The sequence below is a fragment of the Onychomys torridus genome, chromosome 8 (assembly GCF_903995425.1).
Source record: "Onychomys torridus chromosome 8, mOncTor1.1, whole genome shotgun sequence".
Taxonomy (NCBI): Eukaryota; Metazoa; Chordata; class Mammalia; order Rodentia; family Cricetidae; genus Onychomys; species Onychomys torridus.
Window position 1 is genome coordinate 49311432 of NC_050450.1, and position 20995 is coordinate 49332426.

At 49.0% G+C, this 20995-nt stretch overlaps 1 protein-coding gene across 1 annotated transcript; it reads left to right on the forward strand.

Moving 5' to 3' along the window:
• The first annotated feature begins 9608 nt into the window (after window positions 1–9608).
• On the forward strand, window positions 9609–19329 carry Aldh3a1 (aldehyde dehydrogenase 3 family member A1). Its single transcript, XM_036196708.1, has 11 exons — window positions 9609–9642; window positions 13068–13234; window positions 14433–14664; window positions 15158–15243; window positions 15519–15727; window positions 16569–16686; window positions 16961–17102; window positions 17775–17941; window positions 18570–18669; window positions 18943–19073; window positions 19167–19329. The coding sequence occupies exons 2-11, from the start codon at window positions 13073–13075 to the stop codon at window positions 19179–19181; spliced, it is 1362 nt and encodes a 453-aa protein (XP_036052601.1). The 5' UTR covers window positions 9609–9642; window positions 13068–13072; the 3' UTR covers window positions 19182–19329.
• Window positions 19330–20995: the final 1666 nt, after the last annotated feature.

Sequence of the window (20995 nt, forward strand, 5' to 3'; positions counted from 1 at the left end):
CTTATCTTCTGATCACCTGGTCATCTTTTTCAGGACCTTGTCACTGAAGACTGATCTGCTAGCCTAGATTAAACATAAAATAAAATAATTAAATTTAAAACAACAATGTCAACAAAAAACTAAACAAATATACATGGTGGGGGCAGCCTCCCACACTGACCCTGGTCAACATCTGAGGTGTCATAGCTCATCCTCAACCCCATGGGGTTTGCACATATACTAGGAAGTTCAGTTGGAATGTGGACTTCTTCAGGGCTGTGAAATGAAGACAACACATGTAGACAGAAGGACAGCAAGCCAGCTCAGCCTTCAAATAAACTGTGGGCAGTGGAGTTGCCAAGAAGCCACTGCCAAGAGAAACATATCACTAAAACCCAACCCAGGAGGCAAGAGAGTGATCTGCCTGTTTCCTGAGCCAGTTAGGAGATGTCTGTGATGATAAGGAGCATATTCCAGGTGGTAAGGGATGAACACGTGCATAAAACAGTCACTAACACAGCGTGCACTTACCCTTGCCTTGCTAACATGCTAAAAGCCACAGTCTGAGGACGAGACTGACGATGGCATGGTGAGAGCAGACACAGAACATTGTGGGGTGAGCATGTTTGGGCCCTGATATCAAAAGATCACCCACTGAACACCTGTATAGGCTCAGTGAAGGAGTCTACCTGGTTTAAACTAGAGAAGAGCAATCTCTATATTATTTTTAATTACATTTTATTAATTAATAAACTGCCTCAACTTCCAGCTCCCACCGTTGTCTTTGGACATCCATACACACACCATGGCATGTGTATAGCCTCCTCCCCCACCTCAAATCTCCCTCCTGCACACACACACACACACACACACACACACACACACACACACACGTTAAAAATTTGAACAGTACTGGGAAAACAAAATAAGAACTCTTCATTCTGAGACATAGCAAAGCTATATTCAGTAGAAAAATTAGAGTTAGATTCCTTTTCTATTAGAATAAGAAGAAAAAAATGAAAGGACTGATGTAGTTTAAGTACCAAAGGAGAGGAGAAAGGAACCATCAGGAATCAAAACAAAACTGGTGAGCCAGAAAGTTGGTCTGCATTTATACTCACATTGACATGGAGAACAGCAGCTGCTCTGTGCATGAAGCCTGAGCCCTTGGTGCCAAACACTTTCCAGGGTAAGGGCAAAGGGTCAAAGCTAACATATGCTCTAAGGCATGGGAAATGAGACATAAGTACAGATCCAGGAGATAGAAACAAAAAAACTTTAAGGGGAATACACTCAACGCTCTGGCAACCAGTTTGAAGACTTGGAGGAAACGCGTTCAGCAGAGCCTCTTAAAGGGGGACATTGAGGTGAAATCCCTTGGGTGTGTGACCTCAGGTCAGTTATAGTTTCCCTGTGCCAGACCCCCGAGTATATATATATAATGTTCATATCTCATTGGTGGTTGTGAAAACTGAATACGTTAAAACCTGCAATATGCTCAGAACAGTCCCTGCCATACGCAAAGCCACAGTCAGGCGAGGTGGTGCTATTAAATGCCATGAGTACAGCAAATGGTCTATTTACAAGAAAGGAACCTGGATTTCCAGTCACTTCGCATATGAGGTAAACTCTTGATGAGTTCAAAATAGACAAAGGAGCAGCCAGAATCTTTCAGGAAACCCAGAGAATTGGAGGAACAATTTAGGGGCAGAGAGGACCCTCCTAACCTAAACTGTAACAAAAAAAAGTGTGTTTGGCTTTATAAATATTTACCACAGAGGACACTACAAAGCCCCCTCACACACGAGAGGGTGAGGCCAGCAGAGGACACAAAGGCGGGGAAGCTACTGACAGATGCAAACTGACAGCATGTGTGAGAACGCCCCACCCAGACTGTCACACAGGACAGCACACCCCACCAGCCTGTTGTCTGTGACTCTCAGGGTCAGCCTCGGTGGGATGGCATCTGGCAACACGCTGGAGAATTAAAAGTGAAAACACCCCCACGAAACTCTTATATAAGCATAAAACCTTCAGTCAGTTCAAGGCCCTTGGTAGAACCTTTGCCTTTGCGAACTGGTCTTCCGTGAATTGGATACACAATGTGCATTACACATGGTTAATACTAATAGAAACGGTGCATTCACATCGCCTGGCATTCTTGGAATGATTGTCTTCACACTCCAGAGTGGGAAGTATAGAAAAGTGTGTATGAGAGCACCTCACTGTTTTCTCCTTGTATCAGCTGAGCCATGGAGTTGCCAGCTGAGCCTGTCAGGTTACCACAGAGTTCCAGCGGTGTCCATCACGTTACCACAGAGCTGCCAGGGGTGTACATCATGCTTCTGTTACTGCCCAGGGTAAATCAACTTGTGAAGAGACTTACTTGACTTTGTCTCGTGGCCTCCTTCTGAGGCTTCAGCCTTGGTTAGCTGGCCTGTCGCTTTGGGTCAGTGGCTGCACAGCATGCAGGGAGAAAAGCATGCATGTGGCAGAAGCAGCTGCTCTGGTCACGGTGACCAGAAAACAGAAGAGAAAGGAAGAAGGGGTGGTCTTGTACTAGCTCCTTCAAGGGTGTGTGGACGCCAGGGAAACGCTTTCTTAAACCACACAGGCATTCCCAGACCATGTCGCGAAAACAAGACATCCCCCACCAGACTCCTTATTTATTTTTATTTTCATGTGTATGAATATTTTGCCTGCATATATATCTGTTTGCCACATGTGTACCTGGTGCCTGCGGAGGTCAGAAGAGGGCATCAGATTCCTTAGATACAGTTGTGAGCCGCCATGTGGGTGCTGGGAATTGAACCTTGGTCCCCTGCCAGAGAAGCCAGTGCTCTTAACCACTGAGCCATCTCTCCAGCCCCTGAGCCATTTCTCCAGTTCCACTCCTTACAACTCCCCAGGTGTCACGTTTTCATTTTCTGTGTGTTATATAAGCACTAGGAGTGGAGGGGAGGGTGGACAGGAGGGTATTTATGAGATGTTGAGCCAAGTAAGTGTGAAAGCAAGGCTGAGCCAAAACATCTTATCGTGTGTGTGTGTGTGTGTGTGTGTGTGTGTGTGTGTGTGTGTGTGTCTCATTTGTGTAGTTCTCGGGGAGAAAGAGCTTGCTGCTTCTTCCTGCTGGAGCAGGTTGCTTTACAGGCAATGAGAGGATGTTCATTGTGTTGGTTATTAGGAAGTTTTCCTAATCCCAGAGAGACCACTAGTGCCAACTCAAGTGTGCCCTGGCATGGCTTCCTGGCATGCCAGCTGTGACCTGCATGGAAGCAGGAGGCTCTGCAATTGAGTCTGTGTCAGGCTGACTCAGGTAGGCTCTGTTTGGGCTGGGCGGGCATTCCTGCTGCTAGGTGGTAGGTGCCTAACTCACAGTGACTTGCATTTTGCTGCACCCTGCCCAGAAGGCTAGCTTAACCCAGGAAGACCTGACACTGCCCTTTCCAGCCTTCCACTGGGTTTTCTGCCCCGTTGGGCTGGATTTTGACCTGACTTTTGGGAGCCACGCTAGTGGGAATTCCAAGGGATGGTGCTGGTTGAGAAGCTCTGTAGCACACTTGGAGTGCCCCCCACCCCCATCTCCCTCTCCTTGCAAATGCACAGCTTCCAGCCCAAGGCAGCCTGGCAGCAGATGGGAAGTGGGAAGTGAAGAGGCCTCCAGTTCTTCTTCTCTTGTTTCCACAGGCAGTGCAGATTCAGGCAGGAAAGTTCTGTCTAGCATAGCCAGCTCTGCTGACTTGTGCAGGGCTGGTGTGGGTTGACCACCTGTGGGCTCCAGATCTTCATCCACAGAGTCAATCAACCTCAGATGCAAAAACATTTGAAAAGAAATTTTACCAAATATGTACTGTCTTTATTATTTATTTATGTATTTTTTTTTTTGAGACATAGTCTTTCTATGTAGCCTTGACTGTCCTGCAATTCACTAGGTAGACCAAGCTGGCCTGGAACTCACAGATATCTACCTGCCTCTGCCTTCCACGTACTAGGTTCAAAGGCAGGGCCACCAGGCCCGACCAGACTTTATTCTTATCATTGTTCCCTAAGCTATACAGCATTATCAACTATTACACAACATCTGCATTAAGCATTACTGTTCTGGGGTATTTGATTGCACTGTGACACTCTGAGACTGTTAATAAAGTTAACCTTGAATCGGGGGTGGAGTCAGTGACTAGATGACTGGAATTAGCCATAGAAAAGCCAGGAATATGGATAGAGAAGATGCACAGGAAAGAGAAGGGAGGGAATTGGAGATTTCAAGCTCTTTGATCTGGGAAGTGTAGAGAGAACAGCTGGTTCTCCCCTCTCCCCCCACCCCCTTGCTGCTTCTTGGATCTATCAGGTTTTACCCTGATATTTGACCTCCAAGTTTTGATAATAGAACAATTTAGATAAATGCTTCACCTGACAAGTAATCCAGGGATAACTGAAAGTATGCAGGAAGCTTTTTTGTAGGTTATGTATAATACTGTACCATTTGTAAACATGAGGATTTGGGTATCAAGACAGGTCCTGGAACGGATCCTCTGGGGATATGTATGGGATGACTGTATTGTCTGAATGATTCAAATCAATGTTTCCTCACAGCTCAATCCTGGACACGAAAAGTTTTTGAGCACGCATGCGCGCGCGCGCGCGCGCGCACACACACACAGGGGGTCGGGGGGGCTTAGCTGTCGACAGGGATCCCACCTGCTGACTGCAGGAATTGGAGGGGACATAAGAGTGGGCAAGCCCAGACTGGAAGTAATACGGGCTGTATGAAGCTGTCTTTGCCAGCCTCAGCATCTTCATTCCGGTCCCAACAGTCAGCCTCCTAGTTCAGCACATTCCACTGCTGGTGCCTCAGCTGGAAGCCTCTACAGGAAGGACCCCTAGCTGGCTGGAAGGTGCTGGGGTAGGGGAAGACCACAGGAGAAAGTGTCCTTCTCATCCCCACACATCAAGGATACATACACATGAGCACTGCAACTTCACTGTTCATATTGATTGGGACCCCTTAATGAGGTCACACTGTCAGGTTCCTACTACACAGTGACCCTCCCTGTGCCCTTCACACTGGAGGGTGTGCTGTGTGCAGCCCTCACCTCAGGACAGCATTGATTCTCAAGGGCAGAGCTATTCCACAAATCATAAACTAGCTTGGAACAGGGAGACAGTTGGGTAAGGCCTTAGTTTCCATCTCTAGCACTGGGAAAGAAAAATAAGTAAACAAAAGCTTAAAAGAAAAAAATTAAAGTTATGAGAATGTAATTCACACACTGTGGTGGTTTGAATAGGAATGCCCCCCTCCCAGGCCCATCTATTTGAATCCTTAGTCATCAAGGAGTGGCACTACTTGAGAAGAATTAAAAGGTGTGGCCTTGTTGGAGTAAGTGTGATCTTGTTGGAGGAGGTATGACCCTGGGGATGGGCTTTCAAAAGTCCAAGCCAGGCCCGGTGGCTCTGTCTCTTCCTGCTTTCTGCAGATCTGGAAAGAGAACTTTTAGCTCCTTCTCCAGCACCTGGTCTGCCTGTGTGCCACCATGCTTCCTGCCATGATGACAATGGACTAAACCTCTGAAACTGTAAGCAAGCCTCAGTTAAATGCTTTCTTTTCTAAGAGTTGCCTTGGTCGTGTGATCTCTACACAGCAACAGAACACTAAGACACTCCCATACAATTCACTTGTTTATAGTATGCAAGTCAGTTTTTTGAATAATACCACAATCCACCCATCCTCTCTCTCTCTCTCTCTCTCTCTCTCTCTCTCTCTCTCTCTCTCTCTCTCTCCCTCTCCCTCTCTCTCTCTCTCCCTCTCACCCTGTCTGATGTTTTGAGACAACAACTCTGTGTAGGATAGTTTTATGTTAATTTTACATAAGCTAAAGTCATTTGAGAAGAGGGAGCTTCAATTAAGAAAATGCCTCCAGAAGATCAGACTGTAGGCAAGCTTGTATGGCATTTTCTTAATTAATGATTTATGAGGGAGGGTTCAGCCCTTGTAGGTTGTGCCATCCTTGGGCTAGTAGTCCTGGGCTCTTTAAGAAGACAGGCTGAGCAAGCCATGAGGAGCAAGCCAGTAAGCAGCACCCCTCCACGGCCTCTGCATCAGCTCCTGCTGCAGGTTCCTACCTTGCTTGAGTTCCTGCCCTCACTGCTTTTGATGGTGAACTTTTATGTGGAACTGTGAGGAAATAAACCCTTTTCTCCCCATATTACTTTTTGGTCATGGTGTTTCATGACAGCCATAGAAATCCTCACTAAGAAAGCCTTTCTATTTCTCTATATAGTACTGGCTGGCCTGGAATTTTCTAGGAAGACAAACTGGCCTCAAACTTGCAGTGATTCTCCTGCTTCTGCCCCCAGATGCTGGGCTTGCATCATGATGTATGTTTAAACACATGCCCTTTAGCAGTCACCCTCTTTATCTCTCTGCCTCTCCAAGCTCTGTCAACCACTCATCTCTTTTCTGTCTTTGTGAATTTGCTTTTTCTGAGCATTTCCTGTAAGGGAACTGTGAGGTATGTGAATTTGTGCACCTGGTTCCTTTTACTTGATGCTGTATTTTAAGGTTCATTTGTGCTGGGGCTTGTGTCCAGCCTTCATTCCCTTTTGTGGCTGTGTGTTTATTTCAGGGGTGTGCCACATGCTGTTTGTCTGTGTATGGAATGTATTGGATGGTTCCCACTTTGGGCTTCAGGAGTAACCGTGCTGTGAACTTTCCTGTGCAGGTTGTGTGTGGACACATGTTCTCATTTCTCTTGTGTGTGTCTCAGTGCCGGGATGGGTGGGTCACCCGATAACCACATATGCTATACACAGAAGAGCAGCCGCACTGCTTTCCAAAGGGGCTGTATGGCTTTACATTCCCCATCACAAGGAAAGGGGCTCCTATCTGTCTATATTCTCACCAACACTCCTCGCTGTCCCTTCTTCACTCTGACAAGGACAGCTGCTGAGACCTTGGTACCAGAGCGTCTCACCCTGTTTGCCTGTGGCGGGCGGGACAGCCAGTGTCTCTCTGTGTGGACAGAGTTACTGTTCTCATTGCTGGGGCTAAGTTCCTAAGAACCTTGAGGGAGGAAGGATGAATTTTGGCTCAGTCATAGAAGGGTTTTGCCTCATTCTTGAGGGGAAGGCATGGTGGCAGGAATGACGTTGTCTGTGGTCGGGGACGATGGTGTAGTCACACGCAGTTAGACCTGGAAGAAGGGAGCTAGACAGGACCAGAGGTGAGTACAACCTTCAAAGGGTTGTCCCTAGAGGCTTACATCTGCCAGATAGGCCTCAGGTCCTAAAACTTCCATGATCTCTTCAAAGTGTGATGGAGACCAATTATTCAAACATGTGAGACTGTGAGGGATGTTTCACACTCAAACCATAACAGCAGGTCCAGAATGGGAGCCACTGCATTCCACTAATCTTGAAAACTGTGGATCCCTTATCTGTGAAGCTAGGGGAGGAGCCATGCCAAGGTGGCTACCTGCTCAGCTATGGCCTGGTGTGGCTCAGCTATGGCCTGCCAACACCGGCCTTTCCGGTGGCTTGTCTGGGCTAGCAGCTCCTGACGGACTTGTGATCTTCCCTTAAACAAACAGTTTAAGTTTCCACTTACCTGGGAACCTGCCAAGCCACTGTGCATGTCCCACTGTATATGGGTGGCTAAAGTTAGGGGTGGTCTCAATGTTCATACATACTCTCTGCCTCTCTTGGACCACCAGAGATGCTTTCCTGTCTGCCTTGAAGCATCAAGTGTCTGTGGTGTGCCTTAGGATCTTGTCACAGGTCTTGCTTACTTCTGATTCCATTTCTAACTCATGGCTGATGCCTATATATCCAGGCTAACCAACCAACATAAGCTGAAACTACCATGTCAGATCTGGGTAGTGTAACCCAGGGATTGATGTTTGCCATGAGAGGTAGCCAGGGGCCAAGGCTTCAGGAACTCAAAGATTGGATTTTCTCCCAGAGAGCAACAAAAGGGCACCAATTAATGTCAAGTGGGAGGAGAGACATACTCAAGCCTTCCTGACAAAAGTCCATCTAGCATGGTTGGATGGGTTGTCATGGGAAGTGAGAGCAAGCAGGAAGAGCAGGCTGGTGGTGGCCCAAGAGCCAGAACAGGCTAGCCCAAGCTGGAACTAGGTGTCAGGAATGGCTTATCAGGGCTTGCAAACATTAACACCGAAGAGCAGGAGTTATACCCCAAGTTACCCCAGAATGGAAACAATTCTTCTCTATAATGCTAGATATTAGGCAGGTGTTCTATCACTGAGCCACACTCCAGTCCTGAGACAAATTTTTTAACCAAAAAGAAGATGAAACAATCCTGGAGACTAAGACCTACGACGTAGTCACTGTTCCCAGGGACTTCCTGAACAAAACAGTGCAGAATTAGGTCAAAAAGAGGAAATGATGTAGGAACTTTGATATGATTGGGGCAACTGCTGGCCTCACATGGCCGCATTTTACTTCTCCATTTCCTTTTCTTGTTAATGATTAGAGGAATGCACTTTGAAATAACGATAACGTGTATGGAAAATACAGTACCCATTAACGGTCATTGGTTAGCAATCAGGTATTAGGGACTGTAATGTATGTGTTATGATTTATTACAGCTGCTGTTATGGCACAAAGCCACCAGACAATAGAAATTTTCAACTCCATCATAATCTTATTACCCATAACAGTAGACAGAGCATGCCTGGAGGAAAAGCTTGAAGAGGTCACAGTGGTGCTATTTGATATGGTGTTGGAGCAGAGCCATGGAGTGTGCAGATCCAGGGAAAAGCAAGAACACTGCTTTTGTGGCTCATAGCCATGGTGGGGACCTGTTTTCCTCTGAGAGAACAGCAGGTGGGTAAGGGGACAAGGGGGCTGGGTAGTAAGGGGCACCAAGAAGGCCTGGTGACAGTGCAGGCATGGGGTATGGCTAACAATGGCGGTCCCTGCAAACCTACACCACACAGAGCAGCGCAGACCAGGGGCTCAGAGAACACTGCTTAAAACACAGAGGAAGGGATGTCCAGCTTCTATCCTCCCCGAGTGATCACAGAGAGGAAATTCCTGGTAGTTCTGGTAGGCCCTGGCCACATTCGCCACTAATCTTCAAGAGAACAGATCCACCTACTACTGGGGAGCGCTGTGGAAATCTCCAACCAGCATGTTATGAGTCTGTGCCTCGGTGGGACCCTAGTCCCTTGCATATGGCAGTGACAGTGGCATGTGAATTTTTGACGTGAGTTTTCTGGGTGCTGTGTGCACATTGCGTGACTGTAGCTCGCCTGCTGTAGACCTTACGTAACAGGGGACTCATGGAGCAGCATCTGGCAAAAGTGTATGCCATGCTGAATCACTCAATGGCCCCCACGCCCAGGGCAAACACAGGCTTCTTTCAAGGGCTGGCTAAGAGCCCACACAAACTTTCACAGGCCCATCTTGCCGTCCAGATCAGAATAAAACAGACAGCCCGAGACATAATCTTCCAAACCTCTATGGAGGAGAGATCCGGATTAAGCTGCACCCACATTTGAATATTGTTTTAGCTCATCACACAAACTTCCTGGGCAAGGACTCGAGGGACCAAGTGGGCGGGAAGGAGGGTCTTTAAATGTGTCCTCTCTTGGATCTTGCTCATTCCAGGAGTCCCAGCTGCTGGAGGAGGCTGTGCAGAAGGTAATCTTTCCCCATCCTCTTTACTTCGTCTTTAGGTGCGAGCACGCAAGTACAGCCTTCTTAAAAGGATCTTGAGAATCCGAGGCTTTCATCCATTCTGAGGACAACTGGTCCAGACCCTGACAGGCCAGTGTTTCCTGATTGGGTGCATTGAATGCCCAGCACCAGATCTCTGGAGCTCTGTCAACTGCAACACTGGGCCAAGAAAGTCCTAGAGACCCACAAAACACAGGAACAGAGGTGGCTTCTTGGGGAGAGATCTTGGTGTGCACAGTCAAATTTCTCTACTCTCCAAAAAGGTATTGGGGCTGTGTAGCTGAGTACACGTACCTTGGAGAGACGCTTGTGAGTTCAAAGCCTGGCTTCAGTGCCTGTCACCTGTGTGGGCAGAGGTGGCATGTTGAATGGTTTTCAGTCTTGCTTTCCTCATCTGTGGAACAGACGCATAACTGACCTTTCTTTCTGAGCACTAGCATGGTGTATTAAAAATCAATCTCTCTCTGTCTCTCTTCCTTTCTCTCTGTCTCTGTCTCTCTCTGTGCCTTTCGCTGTCTTTGTCTTTCTCTGTCTCTGTCTCTCTCTGTGCCTCTCTCTCTTTGTCTTTCTCTCTGTCTCTCTCTCTCTGTCTGTCTCTCTCTCTGTGTCTCTCTGTGTCTCTCTGTCTCTCTGTCTCTCTCTCTGTCTCTGTCTCTCTGTCTCTGTCTCTGTCTCTCTCTCTCTCTCTCTCTCTCTCGTGTGTGTGTGTGTGTGTGTGTGTGTGTGTGTGTGTGTGTGTGGTGTGCGCTATGACATGTGTGTAGGTCAGTAGACAGCTCTGGTTGTCAGTCCCCACATTCTACCTTGGTCAAGGAAGGGTCTACTATCCAGGTCCACCACTATAGCCGGCCTCTGAGGTTCTAGGGGTTTTCCGGTTTCTGTCTCCCATCCTTTAGCAGGGGTTGTGAGGTTTCAGAAATGTGCTACCACATCTGGGTTTTTATGGGTTCTTGGCATCCAAAACTTAGGTTCTCACGCTTTCAGAGCAAGTACTTTACCCACTGAGCCATCTCACCAGCTCTGCTATGAAGGTTTTATGAGAACTGAGTGGGGAGCGGAACATGTCTAGAAGGCAGGTATAACCCACAGGGTGGCTTGGTTCTGAGAGAGGAAACCCAGTTTGTGTCCCATTCAGGTGCCAGGTGCAGCATCAAATGTGTTTTTACCCATCCTTCAGTAACTCTGTGAACAGAACTATGGTTCACTGGCTCACAGAGGAGGCCCAGGGACCTAGCTTTTTAAAGACCACTTAATTTTGGGAGATGACATTGAGGAATGAGCTCAGACCAGTCCTAGTCACATGAGGCTCTTATCCTTGTGGGTTCCCTGCCTTGGTGATTTGTGACTGAGGCTGTGCAGCTCTGGTTAGACCCCAAGGGTGGGGAGGGAAGTGTAACCTTGCTGCAGGGTTGCAGGGATGAAGCTGTGGCCAGCAGGAAGGACCTGGCCCACAGGCTGGTCAGACCAAGAGTTTCAATGAAGGAATTGGTGGATCATAAGGAATGGGGCATGTCATGTCCAGATTTGAAGCCTGGATGCCAACAGGGTACTTCTCCCCAGGGTGGGAAGTCTAAGGTCACCTATGGGTGAGGGAGGTGGGGGAAGGAATCTGAATACAAAATCAGGCGTGTTCATGCACCCATGTCTAACATCAAATATTATAGTTATGTAATATTAATATGGAGGATGGGCTTGGGCAGGGGAACTTGCTGTGTTTCTGTACAATGCAATAACTTCTTCCACACTCCAGTGTTAAATGTTATACCGTGCTGGGCCAAATATCTCTGGAAGGACTGTGAGGGATTGGCACCCGTGGGCTTCTGTGCGGCAGAAATGATAGTTTCTTGGGAAGAAAAGGGGAAGTGTTTTTTCTGTCCCCTCTTTGTTCAGTTTTGCACCATGACAGTGTATTCTCCACTCAAAGATGCGACAAACATTTGGGAAAACAAGGTCATTGCAAAATGTCACACACCATGAAAAATGAAAATCAACATGCACAGCTGGGTTCAGTGGTAGGGCACAGGCCCTGGGAGAGGGAGAGAGGGAAAGAGGAGCGGGAGAGAGCTCACAGACTATTCTACTCCTTCAGTGGCTCCCCCCCTCACACTGGGGTACCCTCACATGTCTTTAACTCACACATGCACACTACACCTGTTGTTTGGGTGACATGTTTCTTTCTTCCCCAGGATACATGTGTGACAGGCAGGGCCTTTGTGAATGTGCTTGATAGTTTTCTCTCTTATTTCTAAATAATCCACTCCACCATGCCACTGGGTTCATTTAAACAACCTCAGGCTGAGGTGCGAGGCTGTCCCCAGGATGTCTGCCACCTGCTAACAGTAAGCACTTTCTTGTTGCTCCCTAAGGAGCTGCAGTTACTAGAAACTCCTACTCAGACCTAAAGTGCTGCAAATACTTACTTTAAAAAATTAATTATATATTTTTCAATGTAAAGGTTTATTTTTATTATTTTTAATTATGTGTATGTGTGTGTTATCTCTGTGTGTATGTATGTGGTGTGTGTGTGTGTGTGTGTGTGTGTGTGCAAGTGCCTACAAAGGCATGGGACCCCCCTGGAGCTGGAGTTACAGGTCTTTGGATGAGAAGTGCATGCTCTTAACTGCTGGGCCATTTCCCCAACCCTTACACATACTTTCAAGAGGCTTCTGCTGGATATGCTCCAGTCCCTGTTGCATACCCCTCCCCGCTCCCCTCCAAGAGTCACCCCATTTTGCCAGCTTCTTTATTGTACTGGAAGCAGAAATCACTTCTGCAATTTTGCACAAGAACTTGAGAACCTGAAAGGCCTTTGTTGGCATTGGCCTGTGTCACAGTGGTGTGGACACATCAGTCTAAGCCTCACTCAGCTTAGCCAGACAACAAGCACATTCGAGCACAATGGTGTAGCCAGCAAGGGTGTGGTGGAATTTTGGTGCTGGTTTTCCTTTCATTGGGTTGGGAGTGGAATCTTGGTCAGTATATATCCAGCCTAATCCAAAAAGGTGGTTGCAAGGCTCCTCGAGTGTTTACAGGGAAGGAAGCTGTCCCATTTTGCAAGTGGGTCAGAATGGAAGGGATCCCCCCCTTCCACCTTATGGCAAATTCTGTTTAGGGTGGGTGTGGCTCACTGTGGATTAGTGTCATACAACCTGGGATGGCTAAAGACATCAGAAGGCCCAGCCATCTGAGCCAGAAAAAAAAGAGACTTTCCAGCGGGAATGCATTTTCCAGTCTCTAGAAGAGGTCTTTATCCAAATAAAATTAACGTAATGGTGAAACATTGAGGGGTGAGCCAATGCCAGGGCTCCAATGCTGGAGCCAAAGTACAGCCTGGAGCCAAGGATGTGGCCATCCTCCTTCCTCTGCTACAAAATGCTCCCTATCTTCAGGTACAATGAGCAAGATCAGAGACATCGTGAACCGGGCGCGCGAGGCCTTTAACTCAGGCAGGACTCGCCCGCTGCAGTTCCGAATCCAGCAACTGGAGGCGCTGCGGCGCATGATCACCGAGCGCCTCCCAGAGATCACAGCTGCGCTGGCCTCCGATCTGCACAAGGTGCGGCATCCCGGGGTGGGCTTGGGGGGCCGGCTACCAAAAGGGACTAGCAGAGATACAACAGGCACAGGGACGGTCGCGCCTTAAGTGTAGGGCATCAGTTGTCCGCCGCCCAGCACTTCACCGAGGACTGCACTGCTTCCCAAACACTGTAGCGACAATGTTATAGAGAGAGTGAGTCTCAGAAAGGATTGGCAAAGCTGGCATGGTCGCCCTCTCCTTCCACCACCTTCGGACAGGGTCTTCTTCCCTCCACCTGTCGCTTTTCCCCTATGGTCTGGCTTCTTCATCGACTACATTTCAAATACCCCCCCCCCCCCCCCCCCCACCCCCCACCCCCAGCACAGCTGCCTTATCCCTCTGCCAGCCCCTCCCTGGTCTATCTGGTTTGGCACATCAAGGACCAGCAAGGCGGCTTTCCAGAGGGAGTCGGCTCCACGTGGTTTCTTCCTTCCTTTTTGTTCCCTGCGGGTTGCTCTAAGCAAAACCAGGAACCTCCAAATCCACAAGCCTTTCACTTTGAGGACAGGACTCACTTGAGACTGCTTCCACCTTCGGTGTGGTGCCCACCCTCTGCCGGGTCAGGGCTCGCTCACCTAAGGCTTCCCACCTTAAAGCAAGATGGAGAAAACTCATTCATTTGACCTCCCAAAATTCAGGAAAGAGATACATATTTGCCGCCTGTGCTCCCTCTTTCTTGTCCCCCGACCATTCCAGGAGGCTCTGGCGTTCCCAACAGTCTCAGTTCCTGCCTCTCTCTGCCGTAGTTCTGGCGTTTTGCCTGCCACTCCTGGGCACATCTTCCCCAGGTGGGGATTGTACCCATGTCTACTCAACACTGTGGTCTCCCAAGCTCTTTCTCAGGTTCAGGTCTCAATGTGGTCTGCCAGTCTTCCAGACAACACATTTTCTCCCTCACCAATGACCCTCAAACCCGTTCCTCTGGCCAGCCCTGGCTTTATTCATTCTTTTACCAGTTCTGGGTCCTGGGCCCCCCCAGCCACCTCACATGGACCCCATCCTCTCAACCTTGGGAAGGAGGGGCCTTTCAGACCTACTACCCTAATGCCCATTCTTCAGCTCTGTGTCTGCTCTGTATCCCACCACCCTGCTATGGACCCCATGTTGAACAGCCAGCTCATCAAGGCCGCAGAGCCTTGGCTCTGGGCCTCAAGTTCACATTGGAGCCTCTCCCTAGAATGAATGGACCGCCTACAATGAGGAGATAGTGCATGTGCTGGAGGAGATTGACACCACAATCAAGAAACTCCCAGAGTGGGCTGCGGATGAGCCCGTGGAAAAGACTCACCAGACCCAGCAGGATGAATCCTACATCCACTCGGAGCCCCTGGGTGTGGTCCTTGTCATAGGTGCTTGGAACTACCCCTTCAACCTCACCATCCAGCCCATGGTGGGTGCCATTGCCGCAGGTATGAGAGCTCCATTCTGGAGGGACTGTTACAGGGGGTTGTGGTGATCAAACCATGTAGCTAGGCCTCCAGGGTGGCCTCTCCATATACCTGTAGGGTGGGGGTGGGGGCTTAGGGTAAGGACTCTCTGCTAATATGTGACAGGAGAGGCCAGAGCTGCTCTCCCTCCAGCCTGCATATCTCTCTGTGTGTCCTTTCTTCCCTCCAGTCTCCCAGTACTGCTGAGGGGCAGGTGGTACCACTCTGAAAGTGTGTGCCAGTGTGTGTACCTATAGCAGATGCTCATGTGTGTACCTGTGTGTGCTCCTGCATTGTGTTCCTACATGTGTCTCAGCATATGCCTGTGTGCACTCACAGCATGCACTTGTGTCTAGCCTCTGCCACTGCCTCCCAAAGGTACAGATGACGTAATGGAATCTCTAGGCCTAGTCACTGGGTGGGAAGAGTCTTTAAGGAGGTCTTCTGAGAGTGACCCTGACTTTGTATTTTGCAGGAAATGCAGTGGTCCTCAAGCCCTCAGAAGTGAGTGAGAACATGGCAGACATACTAGCCACACTGATCCCTCAGTACCTGGATAAGGTGAGGCGCCCTCTAGAGTTCAAGAATGACTATGATGGAGGGTCAGGTCTTAAAGCTTGGGAGACAGTGGGTTATTATAGCAGGTGGGAGGAGACCAGCTCCTAATAACAGGGTTAAGGGCGCCCTTGAGCTAGGAGAATGACTTACCCGCCAGGGCACCCAGGTAAGTCCAGAGCTGAAGGGCTGAGAAGCTGCCAGTCCCCTAGTGCCCACTCTATGTGTGGAGTGAGGAAAGGCTTGGTTTTGTTGAACCTCCTCTGTCTCTTTGCTGCAAGGACCTGTACCTAGTGATCAATGGGGGTGTCCCTGAGACCACAGAGATACTTACAGAGAGGTTTGACCACATCATGTACACTGGGAGCACAGCTGTGGGGAAGATTGTTATGGCAGCCGCCGCCAAGCACCTGACCCCTGTCACCCTGGAGCTTGGAGGGAAGAGCCCTTGCTACGTGGACAAGGACTGTGACCTAGATGTGGCTTGCCGGTGAGGAGGCTTGGGCTTGGGATCCTATCTACCTTGCAGCACATGATGGTACCAAGCTTGATGACTGCACTGAGGGAGAAAGATGGTCCCAGCCCTGCTGAGGGGCAGGTGGTACCACTCTGAAAGTGTGTGCCAGTGTGTGTACCTATAGCAGGTGCTCATGTGTGTGCCTGTGTGTGCTCCTGCCTAGGGAGCCTATAGTTTTGGAGAAGTTGAAGGGGGGACACCATTCATAGAAGTCTTCCTAGAGGGGGCCTCCCGAGAGAGCACTGATTCTGTGGGCATCACTAGGGGTGATGCTCCAAGTAGATGCTTCAAGGAAAGCAAACGTGGGGTACTTGGGGTCTGGAGATCTTTACCAAGCCCCATTGCCCCTCTGCAGGAGATCCCATCTGAGATCTGGAGAGCACAACCAGGAAAGCAGGGTCACTTGCTCACCGTCCAGGATGGGACTCACATCTATACTAGTTAGGCCTCTGGCCATCTCTGTACCCTATATATAAGGAAGGATGTATGGAGAGGTGTCACCTGGCTATGCAAGGCTCTGAGAATGTGGTCAAAGTCACAGAGCATCCACCCCAGATAGCCTGAGAATTTCCTAACTGACACTCATGACATTAAACACTGCAGGAACCACTGAGGTTGTGTGTGTGTGTGTGTGTGTGTGTGTGTGTGTGTGTGTGTGGTGGGTGAGCTGATCAATGTGTCTGCAAGTAAGCTGTTGCTTAGGAGAACACCGCCCCCCCATGGGCTGTCCTCCATCACTCAGTCTTCAGTATCTTGGCCCTGAGTATGTGGATATTCTCAAGGGAACTCCCATGAACAGACTGTATTTTCACAGGCGTATTGCCTGGGGAAAATTTATGAACAGTGGTCAGACCTGCGTGGCCCCAGACTACATCCTCTGCGACCCCTCCATTCAGAACCAGATTGTGGAGAAGCTAAAAAAGTCAGTGAAAGTGAGTATGGCCTGAGATGGGAATAGGGAGCTGTAAGGCCTAGGGGGTGTGTTTTGCTTCAATCAACTTCTAGGACTTTGAGAAATACTAGGTACTTTTCTTCTATTCACGAAAGAAATATGTGCTCACACTGCAGACAATTGGGAAGGGTACAAAGCAAAATTCGGGGAAAAGCTCTATTCATTCCCAGCACCCAAAGGCAGTCACTTCCCAGAGGCTGGAAGTCACGGCCATGACAGTGCCAAGTCTTCCTTGAGACCTCATCTCTTCTCAGGATTTCTATGGGGAAAACGTTAAGGAGTCCCGTGATTATGGGAGAATCATCAATGACCGTCACTTCCAGCGGATCATAGGCCTGATTGAGGGCCAGAAAGTAGCCCATGGAGGCACCTGGGATGCAGCTTCACGATACATAGGTATTTGTTCTGCCATTAAGAGTGCTGTCTGTTCGTCTGGACTGCCAGGGTCTACCGCAGATGTATAGAAAGCGGGCACAGATACCCAGCAAGCAGGTTTTCCCAAGTGGGCCCGCAGAAAGCCTTGGGGCCCTTTGAAGAGTCGTGCTCAGTATCTGCCTTCTCTATAGCCCCAGAAACCTCTCCCACAAGGCAAAGCCGAGGGCTTTATTTCCATCTCCAATCTGTGCAAGGGAACAGTAATGGAGGCAGCAGAGGCCCCAAGAGCTCAAGGCAGGCCAGGCTGGGAGGAGCTCCCAGTGTCCTGGTTAGGGCAACACCAGTTGGAGCACCTTTGGACTCCAGTTATCAAGGAGGCAGGAGAGTTCTGGTATGGACACATGGGGACAGCAGATGTAATGGCTGTCCCTTCAATGTTTAGATCCTGCTCCCCCATGCAGGCTAATCTATAGATGTCTCCATGGTCTGTCATGATGGCGTCTAGGACATGGGGGTTGAGGGGAGGTGGGCAAGAGAAGATCACTTCAGGTCTTGTCTTCACCCCATGTAAGCTTGGCAGCTTCATTTGCAAAAGAATGGAAGCAGAGCTAGGTGTTGGTACTGGAATGTGTGTGTATATGTGTCCGGGACTGAGGTGGATCAGCACAGACTCTAGCTCACTTTCTGCCTCAGCTCCCACCGTTCTCATGGACGTGGACCCCCAGTCCAAGGTGATGCAGGAGGAGATCTTTGGGCCAGTGATGCCCATCGTGTGTGTTCGAAGCTTGGAGGAGGCCATTAAATTTATCAACCAGCGTGAGAAGCCCCTGGCACTCTACGTGTTCTCCAACAACAACAAGGTGGGCCTAGGTGTCCCCTTTCCAGCTTCCTGGCCTCTCAGACATAGCACTCACATGCAAGGGGACCCAAGGATCCACAGGCCTAGGTTCAAGTTTGCAGTTTCCTCATTCATTAGACATGTGGCCTTGAGCAGATCTCTCAACCTGTCTGGAGCCTCCTTGACCTTATCTCTAAGATCAGGTCAGTTCACTCTTCCTAGAGCTGTGGAGGAGGTGACCATTGCCACAGGGTTGTGGATCCCTGCTGTTTCCCCATACAGTGCTGAAGGTCATGTGGTATTTGCAGAGAGTTGGAGATGCTGCAGGGCCTGAGGATGTCATAGCTGGTGACTGGGGTTCTGATTTCACAGGTCTCTATTCCTTTTTTTTTTTTTTTTTTTTAAGATTTATTTATTTATTATGTATACAGTATGTATGACTGCAGGCCAGAAGAGGACACCAGATCTCATTACAGATTGTTGTGAGCCACCATGTGGTTGCTGGGAATTGAACTCAGGACCTCTGGAAGAGCAGTCTGTGCTCTTAACCTCTGAGCCATCTCTCCAGCCCCATAAGTCTCTATTCTTGAAGATCAGAAAGGGTGGGGAGAATGCAGAGGTACAAGGTGGCTGCCTGGGTTTTCACACAGGTGATCAAGAAATTGATTGCAGAGACATCAAGTGGTGGAGTGTCAGCCAATGATGTCATCGTCCACATCACGGTGCCCACTTTGCCCTTTGGGGGTGTGGGTAAGTCTGGTGCTGGGATCCTAGTCCTGATCACTTGTTACTCTGGCCTTTCACAGCATCCCAAGCCTGGGGTCACACAGACATTTAGTGGCATGGCTGGGATAAGACCCTTTCTGAGCACTCTTCTGCCTGGCCTAGGTGCCTAGGGGACACTATGGTTTGGCTATGGCCACCCCCCAACCCCTGTCCCGAGAGGTTCAGAAAAAGGAGTTCACGGGGGTTGTGAGTACAAGATGGGCTGGAATCCTGGCCCTGAACTGGCCTCTCATTTAGGGTACAGCGGCATGGGGTCTTATCATGGCAAGAAAAGCTTTGAGACCTTCTCCCACCGCCGCTCTTGCCTGCTGAGGTCTCTACTGAATGAAGAAACCCACAAGGGCAGATACCCCCCAAGCCCAGCCAAGGTGAGAGGCAAGGCCCTGGAGCATTGCACAATGTGGACTGCACAGGACAAGAGCAGGAGCCTTGGATCTCATGTCCTCTCCCCATCCTCACAGATGCCCCGGCACTAAGAGGACTGCTGCCCCTGACTCATTTTTGCTGGCTGTCCTGTCCTTGGAGAATTGCGCTTGGAGCCTCGTCCTGGCTTCTCACCCACCAACTCCCAGATGGCTCACCTCACCCCTCCACATTCTGCTCTTTGCTGGACACAGAGATCAATAAAGCCTTCTGAAGGAAAGTCATGCATGCAATACTTCTTTTTATACCTTGATATCAAGTCCTTCAAGGTTTGGTCACCCTGACAAGCCTATAAAGAAAGCTCTCTCCCCCCAACATTAGCTCACGGGAGGTAGGAGGCCACGGATTGGGGATGACATTTATCTTCCCCATATCATGTTTGGGATGTCAGCTCTATTCCTGGAGGCTGAGCTTTGATGACCAAGTGACTCTGGTGATACTCTTCTCAAACCAGATTTGACTTGAGAATTGATATATGGAAGGGGTCTCTCTGTGAGACAGCATGGTGGTCAGTACCAACAACCCCCACTGTTACAGAACCAGGCTTGTCCCACCCACTCCCCAGTCCTCCAGTCACTAAGAGTTTCACAAGTGGAAGTTCATGATGAGGTAGCTGAGCTCAGAGGTGGAGCCTAACACTCAAATTCACCTCTCTGAAGAGTAATGAAGGCATGAGAGATGACTGAAGGACTCTGCATGTGTGATCAAGCTCCATGCCTCTCCCTTGATGTGTGCTTAGTGCACGGTAAGGCTAGCATGGTCTAAGGTGTAGTTGTTAAAGGGGTCACTCATCAGACCCAAGTGTATGGTTTCAAGAAAAGCAGTTTCGAGTCCCTGGAGGACAGCATAGGCAGCCTTTATTGTAACCCACACTGTAGAGGGGTCACCTACAGCAGCACACTAGACCAGGCCCATTTGCTGTCCCAACACACTAATTAAAGACAAGTAGTGAAGAATGGCAAAGCAAGGAGATTTAATTAGCATGGCCATGTTAGGGAGTATGTACATAGGATTTATTAGAGTGGCTTACAGGCTGTGGTCCACTAGTCCAACAATGGCTTCCTCCTGACAGAAAGGTCAAGAATCCAGTAGTTGTTCAGTTCACAGACTGGATATCTCAGCAGTCCCAATCTGCTGCAGAATCCTAGAGAGGGGCTGGTTTTCCATCCATGGGTCTGAGGTATTGGGACTTTGACATGGGCATGTCAACAGTACACATTCACTCAGGACTTCATCCACTCTTTACACACACACTCAAGGCATTCTCTGCTCCCCACAGCCTTTTGATGAGCATTTTCATGGGACACAAATATCTTCACAGCCTTTGCCCCTTTTGAGAGCTCTATCCACATACTTCTTCCCCAAATGTCTTTCTCCCTGATTTTCCAATCATGTTTTTTCCAAGTCCCTGACCATCCAGCCAAGCCATTGGCTTCAACCCATAAATCAGTGAACAATTGCACCTCTGGCCATTTCTCCTTTCAAGTAAAACGTGTGAGCATGTGTTCTGCCCAGTGTTCTGCCCACTGTGAAGATTTCCCTTCTCTGGCATCCTTCAAGGTTGTCTTAAAAAGAAGTTGTAAAATGCTGCTGCTGTCCACTTTTGTATGGTGCCTGCATATCATGCAGAAGCATCAGTGCCAGGTCCTAGTCTTCTCTTCCTCAGTCAGCTGGTGATAAGGCACATCCTATGAGGTTATAGATGCATCCTTAACTGCAGATGGCATTGTAAAGGGTGTAGAAACCATAGGCATTTGGGCAACTTCTTCATGTAACTTGTGTGCTTGAGCCCAATCATGTATATACCACTTCTATTTGGTAATGGATTGCTGCTATGCATGTACTAACTACATTATGGGTTGGTGGG

Bases quoted from the DNA above. Each gene is read 5' to 3' on its own strand.
- Aldh3a1 (XM_036196708.1), top strand. From the start codon at position 13,073: ATGAGCAAGATCAGAGACATCGTGAACCGGGCGCGCGAGGCCTTTAAC. The intron at 15,244-15,518 runs GTGAGGCGCCCT...CTTTGCTGCAAG, and splicing joins TCCCTCAGTACCTGGATAAG to GACCTGTACCTAGTGATCAA. The intron at 18,670-18,942 runs GTAAGTCTGGTG...CCTCTCATTTAG, and splicing joins TTTGCCCTTTGGGGGTGTGG to GGTACAGCGGCATGGGGTCT.